We start from the raw sequence: 16813 nt of genomic DNA on the forward strand, positions 1-16813 counted from the left end.
ATAATTATTTGAGGGGATGAGATATTCCTGCACGGAGAGTGAACCAAATTTGTTATCATTCCTTGCTAATGGCTTGAATAGCTTTTAAGAGAATCTGAGGTGATTAGAGAGAGTAATGCATCAAATCCACTAATGGAAGCATTACCCTATCAGACATCATAAATCTTTCCATGTTGTGGATCTGGTCCTAATATATAACTTGTGTGATAGAAAAGAATATATTTTTTACTTGGCCTTAGATTTACACTGAAATTTGCAAGTGCCTCTATCATAGGGCAATGCAACTCTGAGTAGTGGTGCCACCCCACGAGTCACCAGCTACCAGTCCCAGAAGAGTTTCCAGGGGACAAAGAAACAATTTTAGTCAATGGGTTCAAATATAGTGCTGGTCCCAGTCACTCTGGGGAAAAGGTCCCATATATCAATTTGCTTAGGAAGCACTGCTACAGGAGACCTTAATGAAGACAACATGATAATGCAATTGTGCTTTTTAACAAAGAAGCATCTTTTCAGAGAATTTGCACTCTACTCGCTTTCTCTTTCAGCTGGCAGGTGGAGCTGTAATGGCAGTGGGCATCTGGACTCTGGCTGAGAAGAGTGATTACATCAGCCTCCTGCAGTCCAATACATACATGGCGACAGCCTACATCCTGGTGGTGGCAGGTGTCGTTGTCATGATCACTGGCATCTTGGGTTGCTGTGCCACATTCAGGGAGCAGCGGAGCCTGCTGAGAGCGGTGGGTTCTCTCTTGACTGTACTGAAAGTTTTTGGGCACCAAATGGGATGGACAGTTATGCTATGTCAGGGTGGGTTAAGATGACCTAAGAGAGAAACACTTGGGCTGAACTGATTCAAGACGAAGGGATCCTTCATCTTTTTGACTTGAATATTAGTGCCTGTTTTACAGAAAGCTGCTGCAAATCTCATGTTGGAATAGCATAGTGACTATCATATCTGCTCCAAATCAAGGGTGAAGGGAAGGTGTACTTGAAAAACAAGAAGACAAAACAGTGTCTAAAGCTTGGCTTTATTATGTGCATAACAATGGCCACTGTACTGGAAGGACAAAGACATCTTGATGGTATTTCTGAAGTGCTTCTCACAGATAGCAATGATAGCAGCGCTGACGTGGCCTCTGGACTGCACCATTCCCTTTCGACATGCACACAATGGCCCATTGTTCTGAAAAGTTCTGTGTCTGCCCCTCTGGCACCCAGCTTTTCTTACTTCAGTTCTTCCATGCCAGAAATTACAGATGAAAAATTTGGTACAGTGAATTTTGTTGTTTTGCCACAGAAAACTAATAATCGTCTCTTGGGAACAAAAAATCCCTTTGTTCCCATCTTCTCTTCTCTGAATGGCTGGTTGTGACAGATCTATTGTCTGCTGTCAATTGGCTTCCAGTTTAGTTGGCCTTAAGCAAATATGCTCAACAAACACTTTGCAGCCAGCCAGACTATGTCAGCCAGAAGGCTTCTGCCAATACTGAGTTCAGTTCATATCCCCAAGTGTCTTTGCAACAAGAGTGAAGGACTATGTACCATCAAATCCCAACTTCTTTCTGTACTGAGGTATACTATGACACTCAATAGATGTGCAAGGGTTGTGGATGGTAATGGAGAAAGAAAGCCTGAGTGGCTACTTCTCCCTTGCACTCTTAGTGATTCAAAGGTAATGACCACCCCAAGTCAAAATAGGGTTTCTCCCGCCATTCAAATTATGGTTTACAGTCAGCCTTCCACATTTGCGGTTTTCACTTTTGAGGATTTGATTATTTGTGGATTTGAGTAATATGTTCTTTCTAGGGATCTGTAGGTTCTCCAGGATGACTCTGTGGTCAACTTCTGCTAGAGTTTGACAATAGAGTTGTGCTGGAGGACAAAGAAAGAACCTTTGCAGGTTTTCCAGCATGATTCTATGATCAACTTTCAGCAGAAGTTGACCGTAAAGTTGTGCTGGAGGACCTAGTTTCTTAGGGAAGTGCCCTGACAGGTAAAATATTTTTTTATTCATGTTTTTTTTTCACTTTCATAGGGGTCCTGAGCCCTTAACCTCACCAAATGGGGAAGGATGGCTTTATAGGCAGTCCCCAAGTTACGAGCAAGATAGGTTCTGTATGTTTGTTATTAAGTTGAATTTGTTTGTAAGTTGGAACAGGTACATTTTAAAAGTGTTACACCAGCACTCACTCTCTCTCTCTCTCTCTCTCTCTCTCTCTCTCTCTCTCTCTCTCTGTTGTCGAAGGCTTTCATGGCTGGAATCACAGGGTTGTGAGTTTTCCAGGCAGTATGGCCATGTACCAGAAGTATTCTCTCCTGACATTTCGCCCACATCTGTGGTAGGCATCCTCAGAGGTTGTGAGGTACCTTACAACCTCTGAGGATGCCCACCATAGATGTGGGTGAAATGTCAGGAGATAATACTTCTGGAACATGGCCATACAGCCCGGAAAACTCACAACAACACCCCCCCCCCATCAACACCCCATATATGTATACATACATACACACACACACACACACACACACACACACACACACACACATAAGCTTTGGATAGCTTAGGGAAGGGCTAACACACCCCTGTGGTGTTTCTTTTGCTGTCTGTGCCCTTACTCAGATTTTACCACACCTTCTGTTCCTGTTAGATTATAAAAATTTGGTTAGTTGTGGAAACAAGGATTGGTGATAAAGCTTCTGCTGAAACACATTTTTCCCTATGGTAACTCTTTCAGGAGTGAATTTGCCTTCTGAGGAGTAAATTTTTCTCACTTTCTGTTTTTTCACCCCTCTTCTTAATTATGAGTTGTCTGCAATTCAGATGTTTTGTAACTCGGGGACTGCCTATATTACCTTCTCTCCACTTTGAGACATGAGACATTATGGCATATTTCTGGGCCACATATAACTTTTCAGTAAAAGACTTTTGCTTCTGTTATGCCAACACCCTGACTGACTCAATTACATAATTTTGCAGTGAGTTCAGATGATAGCCTCCATTTGTAGATTTTCCACATTTGCTGCTGCTGCTCCCTTCTCAAACTTTCCAATAGGAAAATCCTAAGGAGGGAAAGATTGAACAACTACGTAGTATTTTTGACTGACAGAGCCAAGAGGAACTGATCTTTCTCATGAGAGAAGAAATTATCTTTCTCCCCAGTTCCTTTTGGCTTATAGTGACTGAGGTGGTTCCTTCCTCCTCGTCTTTGTCATATGGCTTTGATAACGTATTGAGTCATCCTCAGCTGTCAGCTCTGCTGACACTTGAGTAGTACATATGGTATGTCTTTCATTCCTGCTCATGGCATTCTGTGGGCCAGAACACAAAATGACTCATAGGGAGCAAAAGTATGGCTGGACAACCAGTGGCCTTCTGGCCATACTGGAGGTTCTATTATCTCAGTGGTTCTCAACCTTTGGGTCCCTAGATATTTTGGCCTTCAACTCCTAGAAATCCTAACAGCTGGTAAACTGGTTCTGGGCCAAAACACCTGGGGACCCACTGTGTTATCTAAATCCAGTGTACCCAATTTTCTCTTGGGTTGCAAAACTGGTGATGGAAATAAATTAAAGGCTACGGTGTGTGGCATGAGATGCTGTAGTTCTTCAATGACCTAAAGTTGTGCTCATTTGAACTGGGGCTTGTCTATAAGTCTTGATAATTCTGATGGTGTTGGAGAGTGATGGTGTGAAGTATTATCTCAAATGAGGTAATGTCAGAACACAAGCCAGAAAAGTGGATCTTTCCACCTCGCTGGTTGGTTGCTTCCTTTCCTCTAATGTATCAGACTGACAGAGGGATGAGGTCAGTGGCAGCATTTATTAACCTGTCTCTCTCAACAAAAGAAAAGGCAGTCCTTCGGGCAAAGGCATGTTTCTGTTCTGTTTCAGACTCTCATTAATGGGGAGGTCAGCCTTTGACTAGCCAGCTCACTATTAGGTTACTCATTCCCATGGTATGAAAGAATAGCTTGTCCAAGCATGTTGATGAACTGATGCTTCCACAGACATTGGTGGGCATGGCTGAGATTATCAGCCAGACTTTAGTCTGGGAGCACAAGGAAAAATTTCAAGTGTTACTACTGAAGCAATAACCCTTTAATCCAGTGCAAAAAAAAAACACCTTGTTTTATCATTCAATTGTTACCATTTATATCCTGGACTTCAACAGAATGTATTTTCAGGGGGGAGTTAACATGAGTGCCTGTTTATCTCCCTTTTACTGAGTCATTTACATCCATACCCCCCCCCCCCCCACACACACACAGATATACAGATTCCTAAAACTGTATGTTGGAAAATACCACAAATACAAAAAGATAAACACTATACTCTAAAAGAGAGAGAGAGGGGGGGGGGGAGGAAAGAAAGAAAGAAAGACAGAAAGAAAGAAAGAAAATGTCCCATATTCATGGGTTCAAATTACCTAACATCCAGTCCCACATACCACAGTGTCACCCTGCAGGATCTAGATATTCCTAAAGAGACTATTTCCCCCCAGTAATTGAAACTACAAAGATGGGTCTGTGGTTATCATGGTCTACTGCAGTGGTTCTCAACCTGTGGGTCCCCAGATGTTTTGGCCTTGAACTCCCAGAAATCCTAACAGCTGGTAAACTGGCTGGGATTTCTGGGAGTTGTAGGCCAAAACACCTGGGGACCCACAGGTTGAGAACCACTGGTCTACTGTGTGTTACAATTATTGCATAATATACTAAGGGAAAATAAACACATTTTCACCTGATGCAGCAGAGATACAAGGCAAGCTTCCTTGTAGGAAAGCATTCTGTGGGCACCATAGCTGGAAAGGCATTTGTCTTGGTCACTAACTACTTTAAGCTTGTGGTGGTTGGAATATGAAAGAAGATCTGTAGATTAGTAGTTCTCAACCTGTGGTTCCCCAGGTGTTTTGGCCTACAACTCCCAGAAATCCCAGCCAGTTTACCAGCGGTTAGTATTTCTGGAGTTGAAAGCCAAAACATCTGGGGACCCATAGGTTGAGAACCACTGCTGTAGATGATCTTTGAATTCAGGCAGGCTGGTGTGGCAGGAGATGGGCTAACCTGATAATATGGAGCCCTTATGTCTGCAAGTGTAATGGCCCATGCAAGTCTGTTCTTAGAACAGCTTTTGTAAATTGAGTAGCACAAGGCAGTGCACTGGAAGACTTAGAATGCCAGTCTAATTCTAGTACAGAGCTGTTTATTGGGCTCCAGGAGATTTCTTCATATGTTTCATTTGCCCCCCCCCCCCCCAAATCTCAGTTGCAGCCGCTTGACAGTTCAGAGCAGCATTCCTGAAGCTGTTTCTGTGCTGCATGTTATGGTCTTTTGTCCACTTGGTAGCTCCAAGAAGCCCAGTCATTCCAATATCGTTTCTGCCTTAAGTAATTAAGCATTCCACAGTCATCTAACAAGCGTGTGATGAGTTTGTAATGATGTCAGTCGGAAGGGTTGCATTTCAAGACAAGTGGCATTGGCAGGAGAGGAGCCGGAATCACAGCTGTGGAAGTGATCAGGGAGGGGCCGTGGCTTAGTGGTGGAGCACATGCTCTGCATGCAGAAGGTTCAAGGTCCAGTCCCCTGGCTCTCCTGTTATAAAAGGATCTCAGCCAGCAAGACAGGAAAGGCCTCTTGCCTCTCACCTTGGATTTCCATTGACAATATTATGCTACATGAACCTGAAATAGCATTGGGGTAGAGAGGTAAATCTTCACCTATTTCATTCTCACTTGCAAAAATGAATGATTTCAATCCCTTCCTCCCATAAGACTACCAGAATTCTTGAGCATTTAAAAATGTTTTTTCATATTTTGGCATTATAATCATGAAAAACTGACTTGCATAAAGTTTTTGCATTAAAACGGCCTCTTCTGCACAATCATGTTTTTGCACAAAAATAGAAGGACCTTTGCACAAACATAGTTTCTACAATAAAAATATCCAAAATGTGAAAAAGTCATAAGGGGTTGACTATTTTCACAATATTGTATCCTGTTGTGTTGAAAAACGTTCTTGTTGAGGAAGATAACATTTTTTGTTGTTGATTCTAATGACATCTGTGTGTTGACAGTTAATGAAAGGCTGCACCAATAACTGCACATATCCTGTATAGCTTATGATATTAGGGGCACATGACACTGGGGCAAGAGCAGTACACAATGCTTCAAAAAACTAGACTGGAAAGTCAAGGTCAAGAAGACTTCAAATATCATACATTATACAATGAAATGGCTGCCAAATAACCAAGTTCTCTTAAGGTGATTTCTCTATTGCAAGCATGCTCCATATTTTATTGCAGGCCACAGTTTCACTAGAGGAGGACCTTTCCTCTTAATATATGGGGAAAGTGGGTTTGTGTTAGAATGGAACATTTTCCCATAGCTCTACATAAAGATTTCAGGAATATGCTCTACTTTCACTTTTGTTTTGCAGTATTTCATCTTGCTGCTGTGCATTTTCCTGCTTGAGATAATTGCTGGAATCTTAGCCTACATCTATTACCAGCAGGTAAGCAACTATCCTTAATGAGCAAGGAGCCCTTCAGTATGTCAGGTTTTATGTTGTTGATTTCTGTTACAATCTTATTTCTCTCCTCCCAAGGTCTCCTCCCTGGGTTCTCAATTATGACTTGAGTGCATCCTGGTCCCAATGGCTAATGCAAACCAGCACAATTGTTGCTGCCACAATGACAATAGTGTTTCAAATCACAGGCTTTACAACAAGGGAAGGGTTTCCCCATATACAGCCATCACTACCATTAAAACATATGTATTGTAGATGAGACCTCCTATAAAATAGAGTGGCGCATTACACCAGGCATCCACCTTGAACTGGGGGTTGAGATTGTAAAGAAAGGGTGTACATGTGAATGTGTGCTTGTGTGTCTGTGTGTGCAAGAGAAAATGTTGAAGAGGGCAGACCTGCAGAGTCAGAAACAGTTTTGAGTGGAGTCAGCATTGATAGAAGTGCACTGAAATAGAATCATAGAGTTTGAAGAGATCATAAGGGCCATCCAGCTCAGCCCCTGTTATGCAAGAAAATACAATCAAAGGATACTTGACAGATGACCATCCAGCCTCTGTTTAAGAATCTCTAAAGAATGAGACTCCACCATGCTCTGAGGCAGTGAGTTCAACTGCGAAACAGTTCTTATTATTATGAATTAGTTCCTAATGTTCAGATGGAATCTTTTTTCCTGCAATTTGAACCCATTGTCCCATCTCCTAGTCTCTAGAGCTCCAGAAAGCAAGCTTGCCCTAACATAAGAACTTACAACTTGCAATACCTAGTTTGTTCCATATTTATTTTCATAGGAATTTAGGAAAATTTTCTTGTTCAGAATTTTAATGATGATTCTTGTGGAGCTCATGACATGCCTTGTACTACCATTTTACTACAGTAAATTGGTTAAGTGTGTAATATACACTTAAGATTTAAGGGGGGAAAAAATCAGAATTGGACAGTAGAGGAGTTGGGATCAAAGGTTTTGTAAACCAGCTCCATGGTCTTGAAAGAGGGAAGAAGCCTAATACTGTAAATAATGGGGGGATTTGATAGGTGCCCATGTTCAGTCATATCAACAAAATCTAGCAGTTGATCCAAAGAGGGCTTTTTATGATTATAGTAAATTTTAGTACAGCCGAAGCACAGTGATGACAACCATACAGATTTATAACTCTTTGCTACAAAAATGGCACTACCACCCATATATTCTGCTTGGAATAATCTTTGCATGTCAAACCTCATAATATGTGTTTGCCAGTTTTAAAATACCATGTAATTGATCAGTTCTGAGCCCATCCAGAATTAGTTTCATTAGCTGTGAAAATGTTAGCTAACAAAGCACCTGGCTAACCTCATATATTATTGGAATAAAATTTCATCCATGTTGTCTTTCTTTCTGCTGTCTTAACTTGGTCTTGTAAGCTATCTGGATACCTGATTTCTGTATTGTAACAGATGAAGATCACCAATAGCCAGGTGATAAATGATATATGAAGTGAAAAGAGAGAACATGTAACATGTCTCTGATAGCTGAACAATGATTTGACTGTGAGCTGTGGCATCTGACAGGGGAGACGGGTGACGTTGACATATGATGTGGCTTACACAGAGTACATCAGGATTAGAGAGAGGTTGTGTAATAGGGAATTGCACATGATGTGTACTAGTGGGATCAAATGCAATATTCCCTTCATTTCAACTACTGCAAGTTTCTGTCTCTGAAAACTATGGGTGGTTGAATGTCATGCATGACTGTTACCAGAGAATGGGTTAAGGAATTGTGTCAAGGTTAAAGAAAGGCATGGCATCAATTTTAAAGACTGGAAGAGGGAAAGGCATGTCATGCTGAGATTTGTAATCATCTGGGGGAGATGAAATGTTGTGTGGATCCATCATATATTACGAATGCCTCTGTTGCTTTGCATGCTATCCTTGGCCGGCCTGCCTTTTTCCTCATTCCTAGGGCACAAAATGCTCTGTCTTTTGCAAATGTGCCTTCTTTTATTTCTCCCTTTTTCTGCCTTGTTTTCCCAGTATGTATTTTTAAACTATGTGTGTGTTTGTTTTTGCTGCTTCTGTTTCATGCTGCAGTTCTTCCCTGTGAACCCACAGGTAATTTGCTTTTGTTTTTCCCTATTGGGAATCTGCTAATTGAGAAGTCTTTTTCAATTTGGTGTCAGCAAGCCTTCCGGTTTTGTGTTTATGCCAATGATTTATCCCTAAAGCCTGACACTTTGGGGGTTTAAACAAATGCTCTCCCAGTTACACCAGCAAAAATCATATTCACTAATGGAATGATGCACATCATTCAGTGGTAAAGAATATGCACAAGAGCAAAGATGTAGTTGATGGTCTCCACACTAGAGCTGTATTTCCAACAGTGCCAGGACTGCTTAAAAACCCATGCCATAAATTAGACCTGTACCACTTTAGTCCAAGGACTTCAATCAAGCTTTAAGTACTTTGTCTAGCTGGTTTGCAAAACAGACTGCCTGTTAGTTATGTAAATAGATTCAAAGGAGACCAAGACAGTCTTGCATTAGATTTTGTAAAAAGTAAGGGTGGGCTGTGTGTGCAGACAACTTCTGTTCAATTTATATTTTACAAATTGGGCTGGACATCTGTCAGGCCACTCTGTGTGCTTTTTAAGCATTGAAGTGAAAGTCCTCCTGAGCAAAACTGGTAGCGGTTTGTTTTGGAGGAAGTTTTGCTGAAGAACAGCTATCTCTGTGTTTTTTTCTGTCCCTGTTTTCTGTAGCTGAATGCAGAGCTCAAGCAAAATCTGAAGGAGACAATGACCAAGAAGTACCAGAAGGAGGGAGAAGAGGGTGTGACCAGTGCAGTGGACAAATTGCAGCAAGAGGTATGTCAGGAAATGGGGGTTTTCAGTGGGGCAGAACACACACACACTTTGATTCTCAATTTGTCTAATTTTGACAGTGACATCATTGACAGCAATTTTTTGACCCACATATTTTTTTCACTATTTGACTGGCTTTCAAAATTGGCCTAAAGATCTGCATGCATTGGTCTAAAGATCTGCATGTAGAAAAGGTAATTTCTCAAGTCTTCTTGGATTTTTGCCTAGAATATATGGCTGTTACCAGTATAGTCTCCTAATTTAAAAGGAAATCCACATAGTACTCTATATACTTAGGTAGAAGTTTAAATTGACCTAAAAACCTGGGTTGACTTATCCATAGGTCAACGTGAGTACCATACCTTGATCCTTATATAAAAAAAGGAAACCATACCCTACTCTGAGTGGAGTGGTGAAAAGTAAGACTCATAGGTTGAGCAGGAAGGTCTGAAGGATCCTTCCATGTGCATTCACCTGAACATGCTTAGATGCCTCAGTGCAATTAGGAATATAGCCCATTCAATGTTTATAGATGCCTTTATACCTGGGAAGGTCCAGGTGGCAACAATGTGTGTGTGGCCCTGTTCATTTTGGAAGGCCTTACTTGGCTTCTGTGTGCTGCAAAACAGAGGGGAATGCAAGGGCCAGATTGTGGCCTGCTCTGATATGTCAGTTTTAAAAGATGAAAAGGGGAGAGTAAAGACAACTCTACACTATATAGTTAGAGCAGCTTTGTACCCTTTAATCTGTTATAGCTTCCTGTTGTAAAATTCTGGGGTTTTGTTGGGAGGGGGTCATGTGGCAATGGCCAGTTTAGTCTTCTAAACTACAATTCCTAAGTACGATAATCCTCAGTTCCTGTTCTCTCATTTACCATGGGAATTATAGTTCAGGGGGAGTACACACAATAAATCTAGCAGATAATTTTTTAAGTTCTTCACTAGACAACAAATCCCAGGATTCCAAAAGAGTGGATTTATGCAACTTAAAGTGGCATCAATTTTTGTAGCTAATTCTCATGCAATTATTCTTGCGAGGTTGTATGTGGGACATTTTCAGCAAAATCAGCCCTATGCATGTATTCATTTATTCCATCTGTCACTTTCTGTGACAGATGAAGTATGTAAGCACCAGCATTAAGAGGGCTGAGCTACCAGAGACTGGATTTACTTTATATTTGAAAAACATTTCGCAGAAGAGATCCTAGGATGCCCTATTTAGACTGTTGGTAGATCAAGCAAATATCATTTTCCCATGCCTTCCACTTTGTGTTGACCTCCTTAGAATAGCGGGTCAAGAGGCATTGGATAGGGAAGGCATATTTTTAGCATTATTGGCCTCATTCCTGGAGCAGGAAATCCCAAAAGACAAGCACAAGTGCTTCTGTTTAAAGGGAACAGGTGGCCATATTCAGTATAACAGTATAAGTGTCTCTGTTTTTCCTCTTTCCCTGGCTCAAGTATCATGGCCTCCATGCAAGAGAAAAGTGAGGCAGCAGATGGGTCTTCAGTTGGTGACACTTAGTTTTAATTTATTTTCTGTTTTACGTTTTTATTTCCAATAAACAAATTTAGTCATTTTTCTTAATACAGAAGGTGGCATCTTATTTGGCACTTGTATTTTTCTTTTAGCTACTTGTGTCCAGTTACAGAGAAGCATGATGGAAACATAATTTATAAAGGAGCATTGTCCTTCAAGGGAGAAGCGCCTGGGTTTTTGTCTTATTTTTAATCTTACTTTAGCTGCATTTCAGATCAATCCATCATACAACACTTGGCTCGATGACCATGTAGGACTGCCTAGATTTTTAAGTTTTGAAAAATGGGATAGACGTGTGCTGGGTTTGGAGTACATACAGGGTAATTCATAAAGAAGAGCAGACAGGGAGGAGTACTTACCCATGTCGCTCAAGGTGGAAACTTTTCCTATATCAAAAATAAAGCAAGAACTTATAGCAGTTATTCATAGGAAAAGGGTCAGCTTTGTTATTTTTTCCTGTTTTCTGTTCATATAACCACTTTAGAGCTATATTTTCAAAATTAATGATATGCTTTTGTAAAATTGTTTGGATAGTAGAATTGGTATTATCACTCTAAAAGTATAATCTTAAGAAAACCATACATGCTTGGCCTTTGGAAGCCAATCCATTTATATTGCCTGAAAAGACTGTGTGTCTTAGGTTGTGCAGGAGATTGGTATATGCAGTCAAGAGCATAATGCAGTCATATATGTCTGAGTGCTGTAACTTCTCCTGGAAAAGCTGAGGTGTTGATTTGGTTCCTTCATATTATGTTTTTCTTTGTGTCATTAGTTTAAGTGTTGTGGCAGCCATAATTATACAGACTGGAGTGACAGTGATTGGATCAAATCTCCTGAAGCAAAAGGGAGGAAGGTCCCGGACAGTTGCTGCAAGACAATAACGACAAATTGCGGAACAAGAGATCATCCTTCAAACATCTATAAAGAGGTAAAAATAAAACCAAGCATGAACCATTACCCCTTGTATACTGGCTAAGCAAGAGGCCAAGTGACGCTTTTGATTTGTGATCACTATTCTCACTTTTACTCATAAGTCACCAACTCAGTCATAAAGCATGACAAACTACAGCTTGGCTTATTTTGCTTTTATTCTTCTAAAACCTTAACTAGACAAAACCAGATAGATCTGTTAGTACTTCACGGCAATGCTGCCACAACCCACTTCAGCCCCTGAGTTTGATGTTTTGCTGTCTTCTTGGAGTGTTCAGTGTGCAACTGAGGAAACACACCTTGGCATATGATATTTGGATCTCACATTTCCAGAGTATTTTAAAAGGCCCTCCCCCTTCTACTCAGAAATGCCTCTAAGTTTATTTAAGCACAAAATTCCAATTTCCGACCTATCAGTCTGCAGGGTGCTGTTCCAGAAGAGGGTGATGACAAAGCACTCACTTTTCATTGGGGTTCACAGGGGGAATTAAGTGATATGAGGAGCTTGAATAACTTGTGGAACTAGGCTTGTTTTGATCAGGCAGAGACAGACTAAGTCCTATGCCTTAGGGCATGATTGGTGACTGCCGATGACACTCCCCCACCCCATTTGTTTTTTCTAATGCATTTTGTGGAACAAGAGTAGAAGAGGGAAAAGGGCTGTCTTCTTGCTCCCCTTCGTGTAACATATATACGGTGTCAGTGTGTGTGTGTATATATATATATATATATTGTCATAAAATATATAAAATTATTCCCATATAACAAAATCACTGTGTCATAATGAATTTTCTTGGGGAAATAATGAATCAAAGTAGAACTTACATGCCTATCTAGAATGTATAGAATTCCACCTGGGTGATACTGTTGAGCACACATGTGGAGTTTTGAAGTTGTCATTTTATTCATTTATTCATTCTTTCAATTTATATGTTGAATTTCTTCTGAATTTGGACCCAAGGCATGTAATCTATGATTCTGCCAACACTGTTTTAATGTCACAGTCACAAAGATACCACTCCCTATCAAGCAAAAATATCAGATGAGCAGCCAAGAAGCTACAGGAGTTGGGAAGGGGTTTCCTTAGAGGACTCTGTAAACAAGCCAGGACATGGGCTGAGAATTAGAATGGTCTTCCATGAGATTTTCATTACTCTCATATACTAGAATGGCAATGGATCCACTTGCAGAAAGGAAAACTAGTGACACAAACGAAGCTTGGTTTTTATTGCTGTGCAAAATAAGGTATAGAAATACATAACATTTTGTATAACACATCCAAATATTCAGAGCAATTCATGCACTTCATCTTATTACACAAGTAGGAAAAGTTGTGGGTTTTTTTTTTAGTACAACTCAAACTCCCAGCCAATTTGGTCATGCTGGCTAGTTAATGCTTGAAGTTGCATTAATTTTAGTGAGTGTTAGCTAGTTAGCTAGTGGAGCCCTTGGTGGCACAGTGGGTTAAACTGCTTAGCTGCTGGACTTGCTGTCCGAAAGGTTCGCGGTTCAAATCCGGGAAGCAGGTACTCTCCTGTTGTTAGCCCCAGCTTCTGCCAACCTAGCAGTTTGAAAACATGCAAATGTGAGTAGATCATAGGTACTGCTCTGGTGGGAAGGTAATGGTACTCCATGCAGTCATGCCGGCCACATGACCTGGGAGGCATCTATGGACAATGCTGGTTCTTCGGTTTAGAAATTGAGATAAGCATCATACCCCAGGGTCGGACATGACTGGACTTGATGTCAGGGGGAAACCTTTACCTTTACCTAGCTAATGCAGTGCAACTCTGAATAGTAATCAGTGGATTACGGTGCCTCACAACATGTTGGCTGCCAGTCTATAGTGAGTTTTCAGGAAACCACATCAATATGATAACAATATAGCATAAATATGATACCATTCTCTGGTATACTGGACAATAACTGTAAGATGAGTTACTATTATTATCCCCCGCTATTCCATATAAGGAAACTGTGAGGTGAACCTGTTGCAAAGTGGATACGAATGGCTGAGACATACATGTATCATGTAGTTCCATTTCTGTAGCAATGTCTTCCAATGTTAGCTACCCAAAACTCACCTTGTAAGCAGCGAAGCCAGCCCAACCCCCATACAGTCAGAATGGGAGGAAAATAATTGGGGATACATCCAGGTATTCCAGCAGCTGGAAATACTGTCACAGGCATCTTCAGGAGGTCTGTACAAATGACATCATTGCAGCACTTCCAGTTACAGGAAAATATCTGGATACATTCCTACTCCTCTCTCTCCAACATCACTGAAACGGCCGAGGAAGCATTTGCAATGCTTACAAGATGAGTTGAAGGGGATTTTGAGCATTGCATGTTTGAAACAGAATTATGACCTCAGAACAACCAAAAATTCATTTGCAGTGGTTTGACTCTGATTTGCACCATCATAATTTACCAATGGGATGAAGCCAAGTGTTTTTAATGCCACAGCCACAAAGATACCACCCCCTATCAAGCAACCTTTGCTTCCTCTCTTCTCCCCCCCCCCCCCCCCAGCATTTGCCTCACTATCCAGTTAATCCTGTTACAGCTTCTGTGTCTGCAGTAATTTGGCAAAGATGAGGAAGAAGCAGGCAAAAGGCCAAAAGCAACATTTTCAAGATGAGACAGGCAGTAATTGATCTCCCCAGACTCTGGGCTTTGCTCCACTTCTTTGTGGTGCCAGCTATTCCAGTTTTAAAGGTGCCTGTGGTGTTCCAGTGACCTAAGCTACTAATCTTGGTCAGAAGACATAGAAACCTTTTGCTTCGTACCAGCCCTCTTGTTTGTTTACTTGCTATGTGTCTTGAAAAATCTGGCTATTATAATATACAAAAAAGAATTACTGCATAAACAGACATTTAATGATGAAATTGTGTTGTTACTTTCTTTCCAGGGTGGCTGCATCACTAAACTGGAAAATTTCATCCAGGAGCACCTGAAAATTATTGGAGCAGTGGGGCTTGGCATTGCATTTGTACAGGTATGGAAGATGAAATTATGTGAGCTCAATGCTTGGGAGATCAGAACATCCTTCCCTGAATTAACTCTAATAGAGAGGGGCTGGTCAAATAATAGCATTTGAAAAAAACGTGGCACCTGGATGTGTTCCATTGGTGCTTCATGCAGTCAATGCCGGCCACATGACCTTGGAAGTGTCTACGGACAATGCTGGCTCTTTGGCTTAGAAATGGACATGAGCACCAACACCCAGAGTCGGATACAACTAGACTTAATGTCGGGGAAACCTTTACTTTTACTTGGATGTGCATCACTTGGTTTCCTACAAAGCTGAAATATGCCAAATGACAAAACCTGTAGAAGGCACTTGGTAATCAACCACCACAAAGAGGGGAAAGGTTAATGTCTCTGTTCTCCTGGTCATAGGAATACTCTGAAAAGAGTATATTTTCCTTAGGTGTGGCAGGACAGGAGATTTTGCTTATTCTTTTGTCTGATAGTTAGTCCTAGACTGGCTTTCTGCCACTTATTCTGCCGCAGGAGAAAAAAAAGTGTTTTTTTAAAAAACAACAACAACCAATTATCTGAAAATTTAATATAATCACAGAATTACGAAGTTGGGAGAGACTACAGGGGCCATCCAGTCTAACCCCCCCTTTTTTGTGTGTGTGTCAGGAGCGACTTGAGAAACTGCAAGTCGCTTCTGGTGTGTGAGAATTGGCTGTCTGCAAGGGCATTTCCCAGGGGACGCCAGGGTATTTGATGTTTTACCATCTTTATGGGAGGCTTCTCTCATGTCCCAGCATAGGGAGCTGGAGCTATGGAGAGAGCTCACTCGCTCTCTCCGGATTCAAACCGCCGACATATTGGTCAGCAATCCTGCCGGCACAAGGGTTTAACCCATTGCACCACTGAGGGCTCCAGTCCAACCCCCTGCCATGCAGAAACACACAAGCAAATCACCCCTGACGATGGCCATCCAACCTTTGCTTGAAAGCCTCAAGAGAAGGAGATTCGACTTGACTCGCAGTCAGCATATTCCACTGCTGATAATGGCACTTCGGGATCTAGGGAACCCTTTGAAAAAAGTTTTTGCCATGTAAAACTTATCAGATTTGAATATCTGTAGAATATCCCTCTAAGCATGAGGGGAAACTGTCCTAAACAGGGGGATTTCATAGATGTGTGGGCTTTGGGGGAATAATTTATTTGGATGAGGGTTTCCTTCCTAGTATTTTGACCTTCTAAATCTAGCCTTATCTTTAGCAATGATTGTCCTTCAAACTGAAGTTGACAGTTCAGATGTCTGAGGACAACTCCAAAACAGCATATATTTGCATTAGTAAAGGTAAACATTAAGTCTAGACGTGTCTGACTCTGGGGGGTGATGCTCATTTCCATTTCTAAGCTGAAGAGCCGGTGTTGCCTGTAGACATCTCCTAGGTCATGTGGCCAGTATGGAACATTGTTACCTTCCCGCCAGAGCAGTTTCTATTGATCTACTCACATCTGCATGTTTTCGAACTGCTAGGTTAGCAGAAGTTGGGCCTAACAGTGGGAGCTTACCCCATGCCCCGGATTCAAACTGTCAACCTTTCGGTCAGCAAGTTCAGCAGCTCAGCGGTTTAATCCACTGCGCTACCAGGGGAACCCATATTTGCATTACGAATTACTTAATCAGCTTTGAGAGCAAAGTAGTTTTAAGTTTAGAATTGATCACAAAAGTTTTTGTAAATCTAATATGAGGGTTTTGAAAACAGAGCAGTGAAATGTCCCTGGCACTAGTCCAAAACCTCTCATGACACTACAGTATTAGACAATACAGTATTAGACAGTATTAGTGTTCAATGACATATAATTCCTCTATGGCACAGTCTTCTGTGATTCTGTAATGTGCAAAAACTTGAAATGTAAAAATTCACAGTGTCTGAGAAATATCACTACATCTCAATTAAAACTGATACCAATGCAGTAAACAGTTTACAGCTACAGAAATTGCATC

At 41.2% G+C, this 16813-nt stretch overlaps 1 protein-coding gene across 4 annotated transcripts in view; it reads left to right on the top strand.

The window, feature by feature from the left end:
- Positions 1 to 16813, top strand: part of cd151 (CD151 molecule (Raph blood group)) — a 46196-nt gene that overhangs the window by 21580 nt on the left and 7803 nt on the right. For 3 of the 4 annotated variants that reach the window (XM_062967598.1, XM_062967600.1, XM_062967599.1), the window contains exons 3-8: positions 546 to 737; positions 6435 to 6509; positions 8598 to 8618; positions 9265 to 9369; positions 11678 to 11833; positions 14747 to 14833. In XM_062967598.1, coding sequence (XP_062823668.1) covers positions 546 to 737; positions 6435 to 6509; positions 8598 to 8618; positions 9265 to 9369; positions 11678 to 11833; positions 14747 to 14833 — 636 coding nt within the window. The remainder of the gene's footprint in view (positions 1 to 545; positions 738 to 6434; positions 6510 to 8597; positions 8619 to 9264; positions 9370 to 11677; positions 11834 to 14746; positions 14834 to 16813) is intronic. The other variant, XM_003214773.4, reaches the window with a different exon arrangement.

The sequence above is a fragment of the Anolis carolinensis genome, chromosome 1 (assembly GCF_035594765.1).
Source record: "Anolis carolinensis isolate JA03-04 chromosome 1, rAnoCar3.1.pri, whole genome shotgun sequence".
NCBI classification, from domain to species: Eukaryota; Metazoa; Chordata; class Lepidosauria; order Squamata; family Dactyloidae; genus Anolis; species Anolis carolinensis.